The sequence below is a fragment of the Macaca fascicularis genome, chromosome 6, assembly GCF_037993035.2.
Source record: "Macaca fascicularis isolate 582-1 chromosome 6, T2T-MFA8v1.1".
Lineage (NCBI taxonomy): Eukaryota > Metazoa > Chordata > Mammalia > Primates > Cercopithecidae > Macaca > Macaca fascicularis.
In genome coordinates this window covers 129,938,429-129,961,119 of record NC_088380.1, presented here as the reverse complement: position 1 = coordinate 129,961,119, position 22,691 = coordinate 129,938,429, and the positions used below count along the sequence as shown (strand labels likewise).

The window sequence follows — 22,691 nt, the reverse complement described above, 5'->3', positions numbered from 1 at the left end:
AAAGAAGCCAGACACAAAAGGCCACATACTGTGTAGTTCCATTTATATGAATCATCTACAATAGGCAAAAGTTCCTTCAAGCAGATTTGTGATTCCAGGGACTGGGAACAGGAGAGTATGGGTGGTGGGGTGTTGCTGCTTAATGATTGTATTGTTTATGTTTGGGATGAAACTAGCTGTTTAGTTTTTTCCTCTCAACTTAGTCAAAGGCAATGTGAGAAAGCATCTAGCAATAAACAAATTTACAAACCTTTTCAGATGCAAGTCAGGGACTTAGCACATGTTACTATAAAGTTTTAATAGAATGGAGGATTGAGTTTGGAGCAGAAACACTGGCTAGTGACAATCTTGCTTCCTTCTTAAATATTGAAAGTTAAGAGTAGGAAAAAAATACAGTCTCTAAATATGAGAATAATAAATAATTTTTAAATAATTTCTTCCCATAATGGGAATAATTTAGAATTAAATATACTGTGAAATATTTAAGGGTCTTTATTTCTTAGTATTTTTGTTGCTTTATGATTATGAAAGAAAGTAAAAGAAAATGAAAATCTTCTCTAAACTCCTCCAGAATAATCACTGTAACGGATAGTATGTTCTTCCCCAGGATTTTCCATTCTCACATAACAACAACTAACTGTGTGCTAGGTGTTGTTGTAGCAGCAACTATGTATCTCTAATCTTTCCAACCCTAAAACAAGTGGATACACACAGTGATTAAGTAATTTTTCTAAAATTTCACAGTAAGTTACTGATGGAACTAGAGTTGGGGTTTGGGATCTGACTCCAGAATTTGTGACTGTAACAATTATAAGTGCATAGGTGCTCCTCTCAATGTGTGTAAGTCCACATGATTAAAATCTCACTTAAACATGAATACATTTTAAAGTAGGATTAAAATAGCTTACATTTATTATGTGACTGGTACTGTGCTGTTGTAATCTAAGTGATTAGTACTTTTATTTTCACAAACTATACAAACTATCCTGTAATTTTTTTAAACCAACAGTATATCTTAGAGAGGGATCCTCAACCCTCAGGCTGTGGACTGGTACAGGTTTGTGGCCTGTTAGGAACCGGGCTATATAGCAGGAGGTGAGCAGTGGGCAAGTGAACATTATGGCCTGAGCTCTGCCTCCTGTCAGATCAGTGGTGGCATTAGATTTTAATAGGAGCACGAACCTTATTGTGAACTACACATGCAAGGGATCTAGGTTGCGTGCTGCTTATGAGAATCTAATGCCTAATGATCTGAGGTAGAAGTTTCCTCTTGTAACTATTCCCTCTATGCCCTCCTGTTTATGGAAAAATTGTCTTCCATGAAACCAGTCCCTGGTGCCAAAATGGTTGGGGACCACTGTCTTAGATAACTTTCAAGTTAGTATGTTATTATTTAGCAGCCATGCTGTATGATAATTATATTTAAGGCATCCCCTATTGATGAACATATTGAATGTTTATAGCTTATTGTTTAACAATATGCTAGTGAACATTACAGGTCTGTTAGAAAATATTTTATATTTTGTAGGACAGGAATCCCATCTCTTGGTCATATGTGGCCATGAAGCTAGTGACTCTGAAAAGTAACACTCATAGTACAAAAGGTATTTTTTTGGTGTTAATTCATAGGCCTCTAAATTTTGACAGAATAGCTAAAAACTTTATTGGAGACCTCAACTAAGATGTTATATATTAAATAGCCTGGATTAAATTTTTTTACAAACCTTTTCTCATTCATAACATAGAGCCTCTGATGGCTGAGGAAGTATAAGATGAAATAAAATATGTGAAAATAAGGAAAGCTCAGTTTGAAATACTTAATCTCTTTCTTCTAAGTAGAACTTTCACATATTCATGGACCAATTGAATGCAATGAAAACTTTAAAACGACATAAATCTATAAAGTCTTTTAGACTCTGCTTTTCTAAGACGACCCTTTTTTAAAACAGTCATTTGGTAGCAATTTGGCAGAAATTCAGAAATTTTATTTGAGGGTTAAGACATCAAATTAAAAAATCAACATTTTAGCAAATATTTTTGGAATGCAATAGATACACTAAGCGTGTTTAGTGGTTTAGATACACTAAGCATGTTTAGAAAGTAATACTGTTTTCTTTTTCCTGAAATGTTTAGTTAATTCCATGTACCATGAAACTTCCAGAAAGACAGCCTGAGTTTTTCTTCTACTACTCTTTACTGGGAAATGATGTTACAAATGAACCCTTCAATGATTTGATCAACCCAAACTTTGAGCCAGAGAGAGCATCAGTTCGCATCCGTAGCAGTGTAGAAGTTCTTCGTGTTTACTTGGCTCTTCAGTCTAAACTACAGGTGAGTACTGCAGCAAATCGTTTTTAACTGGAGGTGGTCTTTTAAGCGTTAATTTAGTACCTAAACTTAATCTTATTTCAGTAGTAGAGGTTATCTTTCTGCCACATCTAATTTTTTTAGGTACTATCCTGTGTCATGACATTGTTGGCATTATAGTTACTTCAGAATTTTATGAGATAGCACCTCTTTTCCCCGTAATTGAGAAAAGAGGTATATCAGTTACCAGTCTTTTGCAATAAAAACAATTATACCTGGAGCCTAGAGCAGTGGGCATGGGCAGGGTTTGATTATTGTTAGTGGAGATATTATGTGTAGGCACACAGATCACACTCTTGATTTCAAAATATATATGCCTTACTGCTATTAAAAGCAATGAGGTAAGACAGCTTTCTAAAATCTGCCCTTGATTTGAGTATTTTTTATGAACTCTTTTTGAATTGGACTCCATTTAAAAGCAAACATTGGCTGAGCATGGTAGCTCACGCCTAGAATTCCAGCACTTTGAGAGGCTAAGATGGGAGGATCACTTGAGGCCAGAAGTTCAAGAATAGCCTGGGCAACATAGCAAGACCCTGTCTCTACAAAAAATAAAAAGTTACTTAGACGTGGTGGTGTGTGCCTGTAATCTTAGCTACTTGGGAAGGTGAGGTGGAAGGATTGCTTGAGCCCAGGAGTTGGAGACTGTAGTCAGCTATGATCACACCACTGTACTCCAGCCTGGGCAGCAGAGCAAGACTCTATTTCAAAAAAAAGATAAGTTAACCTTACCTAGTAAACATTACTCTTCTGTCTTTTATGACACTTCCTTTTGATCAAAACCAAAATAGGGTGGTGTTGTATATGGTTAGATATTCATTTGTTTAAAATAAAGTAATGGACAGGAGGTGAGAAGAAGCATTAGGAAATTTTAGTAGAACTGAATTTTAGAGATGGTTCTACTAAACCCAAGATATTTCGAAAACTGAAGACTATATAAAATGATGACATGCAGGAAAAAGCAGTTTGAATTTTATTCTGTATCTGACGTATCAGTCCTTACCAAAAGTATTGATTTATTTATTAGTTTCTAATGGAGGACATTTACATCATAAAAATACTTTTTTTTCCAGCCCATAAAAATATTACACCTTAATATAATAACTTTGAGACTAAGTTACAGGTCTCTCTTAACTCTTTCACTGATGATATTAGAGCTAAATATATTTTACAGCATGATTGCTTGTTGATTATTCATTAAAATACTAAGTTTGCTAAGGCTTCAATATAGTAAGGGAAAATAAGTTATATATAATTTTCTGGAGCAGTCTTTTTTTTTTTTTTTTTTAAACTTGTCAAAAGGTGTAATATTGAACTTTTAATTAGCTATCAGTGATTAACAGTATATTCCACTCCAGAGATATTCTTTTACTTACTGTTAAGCACTCTTTTTAATATGAGGTCTGAAAAGCAAGAAAAGAGAAATACTCAAGATATCTTATGAGTGAAAAAAACAAAACTATTTGAGGTTTTCAAATTCCAAATCAGGATTGATCCACTGACTTAGGTTTTGAAACCATGTTTAAATTAATGGTAAAATGGAAATAGAAAAATGTTGAGGTATTTTTTTGTTTAAATTCATGCATTAGTTATTTTCTTATACACTTTTCATAATAAAATATTAAAGTAGTTCATCAAAGAGGCAGAAAAAGGAGCAATAACATATGATTATGTAATACCAAAAGAAATGAAAAGGGTAATAACTATTATTGAGTTTCTAGTAAACTGTTTTATCACCAGTTTTAACAGTTATGTGTGAGAATTCATTACTTAGTCACTTCAGGTCAATGAGGTGCATTATATTTTCTTTCCGTGAGTCATTTTACAACTTCTTACTAAGTTTATGATGTTTAGGAAAAAGGAGAAAGTATAAAGCCCTATTTTGATTTTTCCCTTTCATATTAGATTCATCTCTGCTGTGGAGACCAGTCACTTGGAAGTACAGAAATACCTTTAACTGGATTACTTAAAAAGGGCAGTACAGAAATCAACCAGCACCCAGTCACAGTCGAAGGTGCTTTTACCCTTGACCCTCCAAACAGAGCCAAACAGAAGCTTGCACCTATTCCTGTGGAGCTAGCCCCAACTGTGGGAGTGTCTGTGGCTCTGCAGAGAGAAGGCATAGACTCCCAGGCAAGTAGTGGCCCTCCTTCATTCCCCCGGCTTCACTAGTCCCACTCATGATTACTTACAAAAGTTGAATTTCAGAAGAGTTACCTTCATAAAGATATATTTATTAATCTTAATTAGTGGCCTGTGTTATATGATACCCCCTTTCTGAAAAGACCTTTCTGAAAAGTGCTGTGACTTCTGTTGTGGTTTATAAGTGATCCTACCCAGAGCCCTCTTAGCCTTTGGGACAGTCTTCTTGTGTAGTGGAAACCCACTTATGGTCTCCCCGACCCCCAACTCAGTTAATGACTAAGGCAGAAAAGGAACTCCAGTGAAAGAGAACATTTTTAGACCTAGTTTCTGAGAATCTGCATTACTGGTATCTTTTTGGTTAATGCAACCGAAGCCAAAATAAAATCCTTGGTTCCTTAGTGCTTTGTAGTCCTCATACTCTCTTTAGTCACTTTTCATAATACAGGTGATCATTTATTTGGCCGTGTATTTTTTTTTTTATTGTATCTATTCCCAGAATCAACTTTATCTTGTTCTTTCAAAAAGCTGATCTTTATACAGGTTGTGAATTAAAGATAGAAAAACCGAAATGAGTGTTTAAAAGATATATATACATACGTTTTTATTGGGGAGTGGAATAAAGGAGAGAAAGAAAGTCATACTAGACATTTTCTCTTTAGAAGTATAGTTCTCCATTGTACTGCCTTGGTAGGAATAACCATTCCCAGGGACACCTATGCCTGACTTCTTTTCTCAAATATCCTTTCTTACCCATTAGGATGCATTTTGGTATTCAGCTCTGGATATCATATTTCCTCTGTTCATCTTCCTTTTTCTGGTCCTAGATGCTATAAAGAAATTTGCAAATTATGAAGAAAAATAGACTAGGAATATCCAAACTGGGAAAGGAAGCTTATATTTTTAAAAAACAACGCCAAGTTTTTTGCTTAATTATGAAGGAAAGTTCTTTGCAAATTATACTTTATTTAAAAATTGTTTTTAGTCTTTAATTGAATTAAAAACCCAGAATGAACATGAGCCAGAGCATTCAAAGAAGAAAGTTTTAACCCCCATAAAGGAGAAGACACTTACTGAGCCAAAATCACCAAGAGTGTCCCCTGTTCCATCTCACAACCAGTCACCTCCAACAAAAGATGATGCAACAGAAAGTGAAGTGGAAAGTTTACAGTATGATAGGGACACCAAACCAAATCCAAAAGGTAAGGTTTTTTTGTTTGTTTGTTTACAGATCTTTGAGGTATTGCATTTTGCAGCCATCTAAAAACTGACTATGAGAACTTAAATGAGTTTTAAGTAAAAATTATGGGGTTGTTAAGAACCAATAAGGTTGGGCACGGTGGCTCATGCCTGTGATCCCAGCACTTTGGGAGGCTGAGGCAGGTGGATCACCTGAGATTGGGCATTTGAGATGAGCCTAACCAACATAGAGAAATCCTGTCTCTACTAAAAATGCAAAATTAGCCGGGCATGGTGGCTCATGCCTGTAATCCCAGCTACTCGGGAGGCTAAGGCAGGAGAATTGCTTGAACCCAGAAGGCAGAGGTTGTGGTGAGCCAAGATTGAGCCATTGCACTCCAGCCTGGGCAAAAAGAGTGGAACTCCGTCTCAAAAAAAAAAAAAGAAAAGTAAAGAAAAAACCCACCAATAATGTGTGGAAATATAAAAAATTTCAATGCAAAGTCATTGCAATCTATCTAACTTCAAAATAGAATTCACTAAATTTATTTAAGGGATTTTTTATTTTACTTGTACACTGGAAATATCGTATTCAATAGACATTAAATAATACAGTTTTTGCAAATAGATTTTTTAAATGATTAGATTCTTAAATATATTGAATTTTAGAGAGAACAGTTATTAACTGCCTCTTATAGTAAACTCATAATAGCCATTTTTGATCCTAAAGTTAAGGGAGAGTCTGATAATGCATGATTATCTGATTTAATAAAAAATTTCCTTCCATTGCAGTTATAGTTAGTAGTGTAAATAACTAGTAGTGGATTAAGAGTTAGATCTCTTTGCTGTAAGTTACATCTCTGTCACTGAGTAGCTGTGTGACTTAGGCCACTCACCAAGTATCTCTGATCTCTAATAGGGTTGGACTAGATATCTGTCTTCTTAAGTTTTAGCCTTCTGTTATTTTAAATATGCCTACAATAACCAAAACTACTTTAAAAAGGTGATGTCATTATATCAGTAAGTCTCATATACAGCCCTTCAAATGTTAAGTTATGTGCCTCCTGGAAATAAGTTAGTGCCTGCTAGGCTGCAGTCATACATATTTCTCTGTTGGTTCTGTACATTTTCTATGTGTGTTGAGAGTAAGCTCTTCTTTCACACAATTCTAGAATGGAAATTGAAACCTGGGTTATTTTGTGTGAGTTACTTTTAAGGTACTTATACCTCAATTCATATGTTCATGAGACAAAATAGCCCAATTCCTGCTTAAAGGTAAATGAGATGATAGCCTTAAACTATCTGTACAATTTAAGAGAAACTGTTAGCAAGTGTGATTGTTTTGTTTTATTTTATGTTCATTTTAGCCAGTTCTTCTGTACCTGCTTCACTGGCCCAGCCAGTGACTACATCCAATGCTTCAGAAGTAGCTTCAGGACAGAAGATTGCTGTTCCAGCAACATCACATCATTTTTGCTTTTCAATAGACTTAAGGAGTATACATGCCTTGGAGATTGGTTTTCCAATCAACTGTATATTAAGGTGTGATTTGATTTTGTTTCAAAGTATTATTTTCTGAAGAGAAAGGACTTTCCTGTGTTTGGGGAATTGCAAAGAGAAATGGTCACCAAAGAAGTTATAACATTTGTTAAATCAGTGGACTAAAAGGGGGTAAGGCTATATCCTAATGATTTTGAATTCAAACAAGGGTAGCATTGGTAGAGGAGAGGTAACTGTCTTATCTATTCTGTTATAATAATTATAGGCATTTATAATAATTTAAGTAATATAACTATTATATGTATTTTGATATACATAATATGCCATTTAAAGTACAGTGCCTCTTAAACTTCAAAAGTGCTTTTTTTCTGGAAAAAGGTATTACCAGTCAAAATAATGGTAGTGTATTATTTGATTTTTCTATATAACTGTATTATAATGGGAGCTCATATTCCTAATACCCACATTTCATAGCTATGAATCTAAACACCATACTTAATCAGCTGTAAGTGGAATGTGTCTACATTGTTCTATATTAAGAATTTTATATAATATATATGTCAGTTAAGTAGTTTTACACAATTTGTTTTTAATGATGTTACATTTTTATAGTCTTTTGTGCCTGAGATATAAATTAAATATAATACAATAATGTGTTTAGTTTGGGGTAGTTAGCATCTCCTCATAAATTTCCTTGGAACAAGCATTAGCATTTACAAAAGTTGAGGAAATAAATTGTTAAATCCACTTAACACTCTTCATAGAATTCACTTGATACAGACTAATAGTTCTATCTTTGAATCATTTTAAGGCACTTTAAAAATGCTGACCATTTAACTTTTTCTGTTTGATAAATTTTCATACACTGCTCTCTATTGGTATGGAATTGTAGTTTGCAACTGTATCATGGAATTTGTTAGGTAACACTGGTATTTGAAAAGTTTCTCATCTGCATGACTTCCTTTATTTATTTATTTTTCTTTTAATCACTAAATCCTGTAGTGTGGTGGTAAGCATAGGGAGTTGAAACTCTAGGGCACTTAACTTTCTCAGAGATAACTTGATTTAAATGGATATGTAATTATATAGGAATTGGGTGAATACATAGAATTCTTATTGGAAAGCAGTTTTTACTATTAGTGTTTAAATTTTGGTTCTCATATATGAATAACAAGATGCAAGATTAAATTTAAATGAGCATTATAATATCTTTATATTTGGCTTTAAATACAAAGTAAGTTCAGCAGTAGTCAAGCATTCTTCCATTTAATCTAGCGTGGGTTTGTGATGAAAGGGAGAAACAGTGTTGTTATGTCACTCTCTGATTCATCCATAATACATTCAAATTGCTTGCATCCTTGCAAGATTACCATAATTACCAGATTACCCTGAATGCATCCTTTTGGAGTTGACTAAGGGCTTTTTATCCCATAAAAAATCAGGACACTATTGTATAAAATAAACTAGGTTTACAAATAAATTTAGGAAACATTTCTTGAATATTACATATGGCAGAAACTGCCTGTGTCCCTGGGAGTGCAGAGATAAAAAGAGGTAGGACATGTGCCCTCAAGAAACTTTTTTGTTTTTTGTTTTTTTGTTTGTTTGTTTGTTTGTTTTTTGAGACGGAGTCTCGCTCTGTCGCCCAGGCTGGAGTGCAGTGGCGCGATCTCGGCTCGCTGCAAGCTCCACCTCCTGGGTTTACGCCATTCTCCTGCCTCAGCCTCCTGAGTAGCTGGCACTACAGGCGCCCGCCACCGCGCCTGGCTAATTTTTTGTATTTTTAGTAGAGACGGGGTTTCACCGTGGTCTCGATCTCCTGACCTTGTGATCCGCCCGCCTCGGCCTCCCAAAGTGCTGGGATTACAGGCGTGAGCCACCGCGCCCGGCCTGCCCTCAAGAAACTTACACAGATGGCAGCTTGGTATTTCTACCATGTTTCTATTAAAAAGTTATATTTGCTCATAATATTCATATTGTACTTTTTTTCTAAAAAACAGACTAAATCTCGTCTGTATACCATATCATAAGATTTTTTTTTTTTTTTTTTTTTTAATTCTAGGTACTCATATCCATTCTTTGGAAGTGCAGCTCCTATTATGACTAATCCTCCTGTAGAAGTTCGGAAAAACATGGAAGTTTTTCTTCCACAATCTTACTGTGCATTTGATTTTGCAACTATGCCTCATCAGCTGCAAGACACTTTCTTAAGGTAATGCATACAGTGTATGTATGATATTAATTATTTTAAGTCAATTCTTGAAAATTTGTATTTTATTAAAAAGGAATTCCTATAGGTTTAAATCCATAGCAGTTTATGCATTTGAGGATCAAGAAACGAATTTACTAATGATGTGTATGAAATTTGTGCATCTGCTACAGGGTTTTGCATGGTTTATTATAAAGGTTCTTTTTAGATTTTCCTATCTTATTTACCTGAATTTGTTAAAACAAACTATATGTAATGAGGGACCTTTGAAAAGTGGTCTTGCCTTTTCCTAATATAATATGGGAAGATAAAAAGCTAAGAACTAAATATTATTGTTGATTCACTGAATGAAAAAAATTGTTTTTTCTAATTTTCTGAAGCTATAACTAGAGATGTTAATCTGACTATCTGAAATGGATTCATGAAAAAATCTGAGATCTGCAAAACACCTTTACTTTCTCAGAGTATCACAATTCAAATTTATACATTATTTAAAAACGAATGAAGGGTAACTTAAATCTAACCATTTGTGGTAATTACAGCATTTGAAGGTTTTTATTACATAGAAAATGGTACAAAAAATGTAATAGTAGGCCTGGCATGGTGGCTTACACCTGTAATCCCAACACTTTGGGAGGCCAACGTGAGCAGATTGCTTTGAGCCCAGGAATTTGAGACTAGCCTGGGCAAAATGGCGAAACCCTGTCTCTACAAAAAATACAAAAGTTAGCCAGCATGGTGGTATGCATCTGCAGTCCCAGCTACTCAGGGGGCTAAAACGGGAGGATCACTTGAGCCCAGGAGGTTGAGGCTGTCGTGAGTTGTGACTATGCCACTGCACAGCAGTCTGAGTGGCAGAGCAAGACTCTGTCTCAAAAAAAAAAAAAGTATAGTCATGAATTACTTAAAGATAGGGATACATTATGAAAAATACATTATTAGATAATTCTATTGTTGTGAACATTGTAGAATGTATGTACTTAGACAAACTTAGACGGTATAACCTACTGTGCACCTAAGCTAGATGGTATAGCCCATTGCTTCTAGACTGCGAATCTGCACAGCATGTGACTGTACTGAGTACTGTAGGCAGTTGGATAAAGGTAAGTATTTGTGTAGCTAAACAGAAAAGATACAGTAAAAAATATGATATAATTTTATGGAACCACCATTGTATACGAGGCTCATCATTGATGGAAACATCATTTCATATTTGCTGCCTGTGAAATTTAGTGTTCAGTCTAACAATTGTGTTAGATGACATTCCAGGTAACAAAAAACATCTTTGACTCCATTAAGGGAATTCAAAGAATTTAGTTCAGAAAAGACTTTAGGTCAGAGTTGATAGGTATGAACACATGTTTCTCTCTTCCTTAGGATTCCATTACTGGTTGAACTATGGCACAAGGATAAAATGAGTAAAGATTTACTTCTGGGAATTGCGAGAATCCAGCTTTCTAATGTCTTGTCTTCAGAAAAAACTCGTTTTTTAGGTTCTAATGGTGAACAGTGTTGGCGTCAAACTTACAGTGAAACTGTGCCTATTATAGCAGCACAAGGGTAATGCATTTCACAGAATTGGTCTTTGCTTTTTCTTTTTAATTCGTTGAATGATTTTGATTAGCAAGCTACCATTTCACCCTTTCATAACCTCTTTTTTCTGATCCACCACTTCACCCTTTCATAACCTCTTTTTTCTGATCTTCTCTGACCTGTGGCAGCTATACCCCACTTTGCCCTTTAGCTTTCTGATACGCATTTCACCTCACAAAAGTCAAGAGTCTGTGCTACCATGGTATTGTAGTAGTCAGATGGCTAATTATTTTCTTCCTCTCTCTAGCTTTAGAATTTTAAATGCAGGACCTATTTTTTTTTATTTTGTAATTTGAGATTAAACTTTATAATGTGTTTTATATTATTTTGCATTGGGAATGGCTGAGACTGTTTTCCCACTTAAAATATTTTACTCCTACCCCAAATCAAAAGTCTGAGGACATTATAGATATTTGGCAGTCAGAGGCGGTTTTTAAAATCATTATTGTTTTTTTTGCCCTGAACTTCATTGCCACAAAGAAAAACTTGGGTTTTTGTTAACATATTTTAAATACAGTAAAATACTTGTTGAATTATCTTTTTAAAATTAACAATAAAAGTTTAAAATTTAATTTAACATTATATATCATATGCCCTTTATTGTTAAAGACTAAAAAAAAAGATAGAAATGAGGCTCAGTAAAATTTTAGATCTAAAAGTATTATTGAAATGTCTTTCCTCACTCCTCACCATTCGTAGCCATTTTGTGTCAACTCCTATTGTTGAAGAATCTTTCTTAAAAATTAGCATTTTTTCTGTCATCATAAGATAAAATATTAATAATGAAAGCTATTTTAATGCTGCCTGTTTGTTATGAATATTTACTTTCATTGCCCTACTTTGTAGACAGAAAGTTTTAGGAGATTTACTTAAGTGAGAACCTTAGATACTCTCAGGAGCTTCTGTCAGATATAGTAATGCTTCATTTAGCCTTATTCATTTCTTCTGAAATCTGTGAGATTACAAGAAGAAAATGTAAAAGTTGGTTAATTAAGATTTCTAATTGTGTGAGAACCATTCATTCAAGTTTTGTTTGACCAGAGTATATTTGATTTAGACAAAATCATGGTTTTGTATTGCTAATATTTTATTTTCTTCTAATATTTTCTCTTGTTTTCATTTGGCTAATGGCAAATGCTGCATGCAGTTCTATGATGCAAAGAGGTGCTCATTATGATAATACTAACATATAATTATCCTAGAAGCATTGCTTATGTGCCAATTATACCTAGAGGCATTGCTTATATCTAGTAAAATATTTATGAGTGTGTACATCCCAGGAAAAGTAGAAAAAAGAATTCAGAATAACCAATATAATCAAGAGTAGGGGAATTGTTAAGTATATTTTACTACATAAATTCATTTGTATATTTTACAGACAATAAAAAAAAATCACATTTTTAAATGAATATTATGATGTGAGAAAATGCCCCTGATGTAAATAGGAAAACAAGACAAAACTATGTGAAGTCAACATGGATGTGTGCATGTATATCTATATGTAAATAAAACAGGAAGGAAATAAACTACATATTAGCAATAATTACCTGTGGGCAGTAAGACTTTAAATTTCACCTTTATACCTTTTACAACTCTTAACGGGGTCATTTTGTAGTAAACGTATGCATGTATTTAGCAGGGTGTTTGTGATGATCAGTTTATATATATAGAAGGTGTTGAAGCCTACAGAAGCTGCTGCAGTTTCAAAAACAATAGAGTTAGGTGCAGAAAATGTTGCTTACTCCCCATTGCTAAAGCACTGTGGAAATAAAAGGAAAAATAATATAAAAGTATTTCTGTGAATTTTAAGGTATTTCTTATTTTATTTGTAGATCAAATAACAGGATAGCAGATCTTTCTTACACAGTGACTCTAGAAGATTACGGACTAGTAAAAATGCGTGAGATTTTTGTCTCTGATTCATCTCAGGTAAATATAATTTAATCTTATCAAATTATTTTTTAAAAGGAATCTAATGTGCATATGTGTGTGTTTAAATGTACTTTTTGGTTCATCTCTTAGGGTGTGTCTGCCATACAACAAAAGCCATCTTCTCTTCCTCCAGCACCTTGTCCTTCAGAGATCCAGACAGAGCCTCGTGAAACCTTAGAATACAAAGCAGCACTTGAACTAGAAATGTGGAAGGAGATGCAAGAAGATATATTTGAAAATCAGGTTACTTTTTAAACGTTACTTTAAAAATTCTGTTTTGTCTACTCTGTATATTTTTCCTTCTCCATAGCAAGGTTTAATCTCTAAGTTCTGTAGGTATTTTATCTAATTTCTTTGAATGTCAACAATGCCTTACTTAAAAAAAAAAAATTGAGAATCAAAAATACCTGAAATGTGGCAACTTGGCAGAAGCCACTCAGAATTCTGTAAACTTTCTTCATGATTATTGGGTAAAATTAGGAAGTTACTCTTTAAATTTCATGTCCTCATTTGGCACACCCTCCTGGAACTTGCATCATTAGTCTCCAAACAAGTTAGAAAGCACAACCCACTGTTAGCTTTATACTTTCCTGAAGTGAACTCAAATGGATATCATTTGCCTCAGGCATCTTTTTTTTTTTTTTTTTTAAGAATAAAAAAGAATGTGTGAAAAAATCATATTAGTGATTAGTGTCGGTTCTTTGACAACTGATTCATTTATTTGACATATTTGGGGTTTTCTGGCGACCTTATTTTTCTTCCTTTTGTAGCTGAAGCAGAAAGAACTGGCTCATATGCAAGCTCTTGCAGAGGAATGGAAGAAAAGGGACCGAGAAAGAGAATCACTAGTAAAGAAAAAGGTAATAACTTGTGTAAAAGTGAGGAAGAAAAGGAAGAATATTAATGATAGTATCTTGTATTTGCATTAAAGACAGTCTCTGGAAGGAATAACTAATTATAGTGGTGATATGTTGGCATGGAAGAAGTGGATGGTGGCTCTGGATAGAAGGGAGGCATTTCACTGTAAAGTATTTTGTGCTTTTGGAATATGCAAATGTATTACCTATTCAAAAAATATATAAATATAGACCAGGTATGGTGGCTCACACCTGTAATCCCAGCACTTTGGGAGGCTGAGGGAGGATTGCTTGAGGCCATGAGGTTGAGACCAGCCTGGACAACATAGTGAGACCCCCATCTCTTAAAGTGTGTGTGTATATGAATATACAAAAATGAATAGAGAAAAACCCTGCTGATGTGTAAAAAAGAAAAAGATAGCACATTTCAATATATATATAACTACATATTATAATCTGTAAGTTAATAAGATGCCTCAAAAATGTTTAAGCTATTTTTAAGAATTATGAAATAAGTCACATTTTTAAAAATGATAACATGAGACCATCTGATTTTATTCCTGAAGCAAGAGCTTAATATTTGTCCATTTACACTCAAGTTATTAAATAAAACAACCCTAACAGTTAGACTTTCTTCAAATATTCTATTAATAATTTTAGGACTTTAGAAATACTCTTAGTGGTTAGTCAGTATTCAGCTTCAGATTTGAGGGGATGGCTCTACAGGTCTCCAGTGCTCCTTCTCTCTGTAACCCCATCCTCTCATCAACTCTAGTTGCCTCAGCCTCTCTAGTCTCCATTCCATTTTCTCAGCTCAGCAAGATTGCTAGTGTCTGTTTGGGTTCCCCTTTCTTGAGCTACAGTCTTCAGGCAGTAAGCTAGATATATTGTAGGGGTTGCCTTATTTATTTCCCACCTTTTAGGGATCATCGTCCTGTGCTGCCAGTTGCCCAATGGCTGAAAACAGTTGTTTCATAAATGTTGTTTAATTTGTGTTTGTAGAGGAGGGCCATTTGTCTTTTATGGGTGGAAACAGAAGTACACAGGCCTTTGATTTTAAAATAACCATATCAGCTTTTTCTAACTTAATTCTCACCATTAAAAACTTGAATAACCAGTGAACTTTTTAAAAAGCTGAAAGACAAAAATAAGAGTACATCAAAGTCTCTATTCTTTAGAAAAGTTCAGATAATCAATATTACAATAATTAGAAGCCCTGACATACATTTTAACATTATACTAGTTATCTTGTTATTTAAGAGTGAGTTTTATATTAAGTAATATTTATAGACCTCACCTATTAGATATTCATTGAATCTGGGGGAGCTGGAAAATACCATTTTAATTTTAAACATTTTAGCCTAGCCTTTTAGACAAGATGAGTTTATCCTTGAACCATTTTTCTTCATTGCTGTTAAAGAGTATTTTAGTATTGAGGTCTACAAAATTCAAATCAGGAAATATTTGAAAAGTTAATAAAATTACTAGAAACGTGACAAAAATTCAATTTGTGCCATAATTAAACTTTCTGTGAAAACTCACCAAGTAATTTTTGGTTTATTGTCATTTTGGTAATAATGATCTTTTCAGCTAAAATTTGTAATTGGTTTCCATTTATACAGCTTCTACTCTTTCAGCCTGGAATGATGAGTTCCTGGCTAGTTAATAACTCCAGTCAGAAAACAATGTGATGCCTACCTAATAAGTGATTGTGCTGTTTACTCAAATTAATCATATGGTAAAGGTAGATTTGAGATTGAGATTTGCCATTTTCTTTCAACTTAAGTGCATTTTTGGGACCAAATACTTTAATTCATTTGTCTTAAAGTATCCTGTCTTGCATGGGATCAGTTTTTCTTTTAAATTTTTTCAACCACTACAAAATAAAGTCAGTAGTGAGAAAAAAAAAAAAAGTTGCTTTTCAGTATGATCAAATATTTTAAAGCTAAATACTCAGACTCTCACTATAGTATTTTTTAAATGTCAATTTTATGTGAGCCTTTTCTGTTTATTTTTGTTTTGTTTACCTAATTTTTTTTTAAATGATATATAACTTCTTTCATACTTTGAAAATTTACCTGAAGGAGTAAATCTCTACGTCGTTCATGTTCTGCCCTCTGGAGCAACTGAGATATACTCTGTCTTACATATGACTGTCCATCAGATAGCTGAAGATAGTCATTACCCACGTAGAAGGAAGACCTCAGTTCTACATAAGGGAGCATGAGGAAGTGTTCTGTAGATAAGATCATGCTTTCACTTTGGTGAAGATTGGTGGATATTGCCAGGTAGACTCAAAAGGTATTGCAGACACAGCCCCTATAGGAAAAGGCAAAGAAGTTTGAAATAGACTCTGCATTAAGAAAATTATAAGTAGTTTGATGTTGGAAGAGGGGAGGAAAGAATGTGCCTCAAGAAATAAGAGAAGTTGATGCCCCGGAGAATAAATGATCTCATAATCCATTATGTAGAGTTTAGACTAGGTACTGTAGGGTTTTTTTTAACCAGGCCTTCCTGAGAGAATGCAGCCCTTAATACCCTAAGGGATCCATTATTGGTAATAAATTAACTTTATCCTACGCATCTAAAATGGTAGTTATGTACCATTTTAGGAGAGGATGGAGAAAATAATTAAATCATTTTCTGTGTTTTGTGTTTCAGATGATAAACCCTGGTTGAGAAAGGTAGAAATATCAGAATTTTTTTAAATGAAGATTTTTATATAAAATAAGATAATTAGGTTTTCATTCTGTAACGATAATTCTGATGGAAGTATAGTGGATAGAATAGAGGAATGTGAAACTAACGTCCAGGAGACCAGGAAAGCAATATGTCTTAAAGAAAACGAAAGCCAAAAACTTACAGTAGCGAAAGGTTATGGAGAAAAGATGGGTGTTATAGAGATGATTTTAAGGAGGTTTAGGACCTCAAGCGCTAAGACGTCCTCACGGCTGCTTACAATCCTACTGCTTTCCCTAGTCAATTCATTTTCTCACTCACCAGAACAGTTAGTTTTTGTCTTAACAGACAATCCTTCCTCATCCTTACTCAGTTTATCTCTGTCTTTGAAACACTTCCTCTACTTGGCTTCTTTGACTATACTTTTTTGGGGGGCTATACTTTACTACTGTTGTATTCCGCTGTCTTCACTGGTCTCTCTTTCCTAATTTTCATGCTAGATTCTCCTCATGTTGGCTTTATTGGCTTGTCCCAGAGCCCTGTCCTCAAGTATCATCTTTTCTTCTCTCAGTATGCTCACTCCTTTGATGATTTCATTCAGTCTCTTGGCATTATATACACCAAGACACCCACCACACACACACCCCCATCCCCTTCCTTCTTCCCTGGACTCTGCATTTGGCTATTTAGTTGCTTACACTACATACGCATTTCAAATTTAACAGTCTTTTGTTTCCATCCTCTGTAAATTTAGATTAAGTCTAATATATTAGAGGATGTGGAAATCATAATATATGAATAACAGTTAAAATTTGTGTTTATCTTGGAGAAGAAAAAAGACCAGAAGGAGGAAATATGGCCATCACCAGTCTCAAATTCATAAAAGCACATTTTTTCTTTGAATTAGAGGATGTAAGTTGTGACTTTCCTATTCTCAGGTCCTGTGTTTCAGTGAAATGATACATATTTTTGAATTTGTGTGTGTTTTAAGTTTGGGAGAAGGTAGGTAACTTTTTTTTTTTAATACTATATTTTAGGTGGCTGAATATACTATTCTAGAAGGAAAACTTCAAAAAACTCTAATTGACTTGGAGAAGAGAGAACAGCAGCTTGCTAGTGCGGAATCAGAGGTATTTCATTCATCTATCATATATTTTTTTTTTCCAGCATAGAGGGATTTCTTGCAAAGTAGAAATAGTATTTTGAAAGTTAGGTGCAGGCCGGGCGCGGTGGCTCACGCCTGTAATCCCAGCACTTTGGGAGGCCGAGGCGGGCGGATCACAAGGTCAGGAGATCGAGACCACGGTGAAACCCCGTCTCTACTAAAAATACAAAAAATTAGCCGGGCGCGGTTGTGGGCGCCTGTAGTCCCAGCTACTCGGGAGGCTGAGGCAGGAGAATGGCGTGAACCCGGGAGGCGGAGCTTGCAGTGAGCCGAGATCGCGCCACTGCACTCCAGCCTGGGCGACAGAGCCAGACTCCGTCTCAAAAAAAAAAAAAAAAAAAAAGAAAGTTAGGTGCAAAATAGTCCCGAGAGAGAAGTGATTCAGGATGGGCTGCTTATAAGAATGAGACAGCAAAGACTGGAACTAGAGGGATTCCATTTATGGGAATCTTACATAATTATTTACAAAGAGGTGGAAAGTGGTGTTATTAGTAAGCATGTCATCTATCATATATCTTTATTTCACAGTCTATATATGAAATTCTTACTGTTTATTACTTTGTGCTCTATATATTTCGTGAAAATTGTCTTTTAGACATGCAGAAAACTGCTGTTCAAACTGCTATTCAGCATATCTTACATATTAGAATAGGTAGAAAAGTATGTCAGAGTGTTTAAACTTAATAGTGTAGATATGTTCCTAATACTAAGGCTCTATTCTGTGCAATTAGGCAAGAATCATACGTTTCTAAAAGAAGAGAAACTTGGGCATATTTGCTTACACAATTAAAAAGGTTTTATTCAAATGGAAATGTTAAGTGGTTAGGGTTTTGAAGTGAATTTATACAAATTGTTTATAGATTTTTATATGTGTGTATAATAGTATTAAACAGTGATTGAAAATTTATAATGGTACAGTTGAACATTAACTGTCTAATAACTGAAAAAGATGTGCAAATAAATTTGTAAATATCCTGAACATTTGAGTGTATAGAAAGATATTGGAATATTGAATAGTATAATACAGCTAGTAATAAACCAACCTCTTAAAGATGCCTTTGTTTTAAGCTTCAAAGAGAAAAAAAGGAACTGCAATCAGAACGTCAACGGAACCTGCAAGAACTGCAGGACTCTATCCGTAGGGCCAAAGAGGACTGTATTCACCAAGTAGAACTAGAAAGGTTAAAAATCAAACAGCTTGAAGAGGATAAACACCGCCTTCAGCAACAGGTTGGATAACGTACTTATCATCTTTTTATACTTAGTTTATTTGCATTCTAATAATAAGAGAAATAGTTCACTACTAAAAAGTGGTAAAATTCACAGTAATTTAGACTATTAATCATATTTATTGCGCTGAGATTCAAATATACTTTAAGTTGGATCTTCTAACTATTTTGTGTGAAATTGTGCATATTTCAGGTCGTTTCCAACTTAAATCTTTTTCTGATAAGTCTTCTTTAAGCAAACAGATATTCTTCATGTAGCACTAAACCAAATTCATTTAAGGACCAAATTTAGTTAAGATCCAAATTTCATAAGAGAATTGTCAGTGTTCCTATTTCCTCTCCTCATACTCAGTAAAACTGATTGATATAATCAACACTGTTGTCCTTGTTTTTGTATTTTCTCTTCTCAACTTCCACATCACCACTCTCTTTTTTTTTTCTATCTTTCTGGCCACCCTCAGGCTCTTTTGCAGGCTTGTCTTCCTTTAACCGTTACATGTTGGACTTCCTCCAAGCTCAGGACTTACTTTCTGCAAAAACAATCTTATTCATGATTTCATGCCCATGATTTCAGAGACAATCTGTACATCTGGGGACTTTCACATCCAGGGTCATATCCAAGACCTTACCTTTGCCCTCTAGACCCATATACCTGATTGCCTCTTTGGCATCTCTATTCAGATGTCTTAAAGGCATTTAAAACCCATTGTGGCCCTTCTCTCCATACTTGACCTTCTACCTGTAAATGTTCTTTGTTTCAGTGATGGGCCCCTCTAATCTACTCCTCATGTTGTAGCCAGAATGATATTTTTGAAATTTGGGAATCTTGATACTCTCCTCTTTAAAATCTTTCAGCATTGTCTCATTGCTCATAGGACAAAGATCAGAATCATTGCCTTGTCCTGCAGCCCTCTGCATAGATCAGAGCATGTCTCTCTGACTTCATCCCACACTCTTGTGCCTGTGCTGTATACTCTCTGGCCATGCTTGTCTTCCATCAAGTTCTCAGGCATGCCATGCTCGCTTCACCCACAGGATCTTCATGTTTGCTGCATTATCTGGGCCTGGTGTACTCTGTTCCTCTTTCGGTTTTAAGCTAAAGCATCACCTACTCCTAGAAATCTTCCCTATTTCATGCTCCCTAAGTCTAGGTCAGGTTTTCATTTTATGGTCTCATAGGACATTATTCTCCTATTCTTTTTCTTTATGATATGTCATATCAGTTTGTTTTTCTTTTCATTAGCATGATAATTTAATCAGTATCAGATTGTTTGCTCCATGAAAACTGTATCCCAGGAGTCCAGGCCAGTTGTCAACACATAATAGGGGCTCAATAAATATTTGCTTAAAAAAAAAGAATCAAGCTGTTAAAAATTAAGCTTATCTTTCTTGAAAAATTCCAGTGTAGATTAGATATGTATGATGAATGCCTCCCAAGTCTTCAGTAAATTTTCTCATGAACAGTTTCCACAGCAGCGCAGGGCCATTATTTAGGTGGTTGTAAAAATATGAATTTGATTGTTACCAAGTAGGGTAGTCTCGTTTAAAATACAAAAGATAAAGTTGTAAAAGTGAGCACTTGTGGTGGGATTCACCAGTAATGCTTGTCTTCTTCCACTTAGCAGGAAGATTCAACCATCTAGAACAAAGGCTCTTAACACGTATTAGGGTCACCAGGAGAGCTCTTGAGAAATACGCATGTTTGTACCTTGTCTAAGACTGGTATAAGCAAGGCACGGTGGTTCACACTTGTAATCCCAACACTTTCAGAGGCCAAGGTGGGAGGATTGCTTGAGCCCAGGAGTTCAAGACCAGCCTGGGCAACATGGCAAAACTGCACCTTTGCAACACATATAAAAATTAGCCAGGCATGGTGGTGCACACCTGTGGTTCCAGTACTCAGGAGTCTGAGGTGGAAGCATCACTTGAGCCCAGGAGGTCAAGGCTCTAGTGAGCCGTAATCACAACATTGCACTCCAGCCTGAGCAACAGAATGAGACACTTTCTCAAAAAAAAGAAAAAAGACTTGCAGATAGTGTTGTATACTGTGTAGTTTACTTCTTTGTAGGAATAACTAACTATGGTGGGAAGAACTGGTATTTTGGAAAAATTACCCGGAGCACACTTCTGTTCTTGAACTACTGTTCTAAAACCTGGGGGAAAAAAGGGGAGGTAAGAAGGACAGGAGGAGTTACCAAGATGCCCAGATTGCTAAGTCCATGACTGTATGCATTTCACATTTTAGGTATGGAAAAGCTCTTTGGACCCTTACCTTGACCATGTTACATGTATTACACACACAATTCTAACTAGACTGGCAGAAGGGACAGTTAAATACACTGTCAGTGAGAGCTGATGAAGATAAAGTATCTGTACTCAAATAGATTATAGCAGGCACCAGAACTCAAATCACTATATTTATGGATCACTTAGCAAAGGAAAAAGAGCCCAACATGCCTTAATAGCTTACTGCTTTATAACCCTATTGTAACAAGAATTGTTTATGATAATGTTCTGGAATTGTGAAGAAACTACCAAATTTAATGTTTTCTTAGCTTTTGTTTAAAACAGAAAAGTGAGAGACTTTAGAAAGGTTTTCTTTTCAACTTTGGATGTTAAAAAATAGGTAAACTTCTGTCATATGGAAAATTCTCATGTATGGAACACCACATTTCCTAAAGATGCTAGATAAATCCTAATTATTACTGATGATTTCCATTTTTGCCGCATATTTTCTTAGTATTAATATTTCAGATTTAGGTAAGTCCTACGCCTTAGGGAAGAGATAATTGGTTTATCTAATGATGGATAGTCATAGCAGTACATGTTTTTGGAAAACATCTTCAGCAATCTTTGTTCGCATTTCAAAAAAAAGTCTCAAGAAGAACATCTTCGTACCTTTTTTTAGAAAAAATTTGAAACTATTCTAAAAGAAATTTGAATGTTCAGTCAAGGCTGACTGTCGTGTCATTTTGTTTTTCAGGAAGTATTGACTGCTTTAATGAAAGCATTATTCAAGGGGATGAAGAGGTCTGAAGTCGCTTTTTGCCCCTGCTACTGACTTAGCTCATTAGGTCTTTGACACTACCTTGATTTAGCTTCTTTGACTTTCAGGTTTTTTTTTTTTTAACCTATTAGTATGAAGGAATTGAACCAAATAATCTTTAAATTACCTTAACTTGTAATAGTATCTGAATTTGTAAAATTCATACGGTACCAAACTATAGAAACAAGAAATGCTACATTAAAATTGAGCTTATTTTTATTTACATGGATACTTATCTGGCATATCTGTAATGCTCAGTCTTTTTTTGGCAGGGGGTCAGGATTATTCATTTTTTTCACATTTTCATTACATTGGGCCAGGCAGAGTCATGCACCAGAGTATTGATGATTATGTTATTCTTTTGCTTTCAAACAGAATTGGGATCCAGGTTGTCACTGTCTCTAAATTCAAGATCTGGAGCAGAATCAGAAGAGGTTGACCACTGCTGCTGGGGGCTAGGGGTCTCTGGGAAAAAGGAGTCAGCATGGAGCTGACTATGGAGGCCTTATGTTCCAGGGCTCCATTGGGGTACCCGAGGATCTTCCATGTGGCTCAGAGGAGCTCCTCAAAACACAGGCCTGGAGTTAGAACTTAGGAATTGGAAGGACGACCACATTTGTAAAGACAGAACCTGAAAAGATGTCGTCCTTCCATCTGTATCCCAGAATCCTGTGTAGGCCTTCTCCTTAAGCAGAGGGCCAGGGTTGGGTTGTTGGCCTCAAAGTAGTCCGGTAAAAGTCTGGAAACTTGTCACCATCTCTTCTTTATGCTCCTGTGCTTTGGACACTGGGCA

General features: G+C 35.1%; 1 protein-coding gene across 10 annotated transcripts in view; it reads left to right on the top strand.

Annotated features, from left to right (window-relative positions):
- CEP120 (centrosomal protein 120) overlaps positions 1 to 22,691 on the top strand; it is a 77,360-nt gene that overhangs the window by 25,710 nt on the left and 28,959 nt on the right. For 7 of the 10 annotated variants that reach the window (XM_015451821.3, XM_073994107.1, XM_005557626.4 and 4 more), the window contains 11 exons: positions 2,134 to 2,331; positions 4,273 to 4,500; positions 5,495 to 5,711; positions 7,056 to 7,230; positions 9,251 to 9,400; positions 10,775 to 10,957; positions 12,823 to 12,919; positions 13,013 to 13,165; positions 13,693 to 13,782; positions 17,496 to 17,588; positions 18,692 to 18,853. In XM_015451821.3, the coding sequence (XP_015307307.3) occupies positions 2,134 to 2,331; positions 4,273 to 4,500; positions 5,495 to 5,711; positions 7,056 to 7,230; positions 9,251 to 9,400; positions 10,775 to 10,957; positions 12,823 to 12,919; positions 13,013 to 13,165; positions 13,693 to 13,782; positions 17,496 to 17,588; positions 18,692 to 18,853 (1,746 nt within the window). Of the gene's footprint in view, positions 1 to 2,133; positions 2,332 to 4,272; positions 4,501 to 5,494; positions 5,712 to 7,055; positions 7,360 to 9,250; positions 9,401 to 10,774; positions 10,958 to 12,822; positions 12,920 to 13,012; positions 13,166 to 13,692; positions 13,783 to 17,495; positions 17,589 to 18,691; positions 18,854 to 22,691 lie in introns of all 10 variants that reach the window. The other 3 variants (XM_073994111.1, XM_073994108.1, XM_073994109.1) reach the window with 1 other exon arrangement.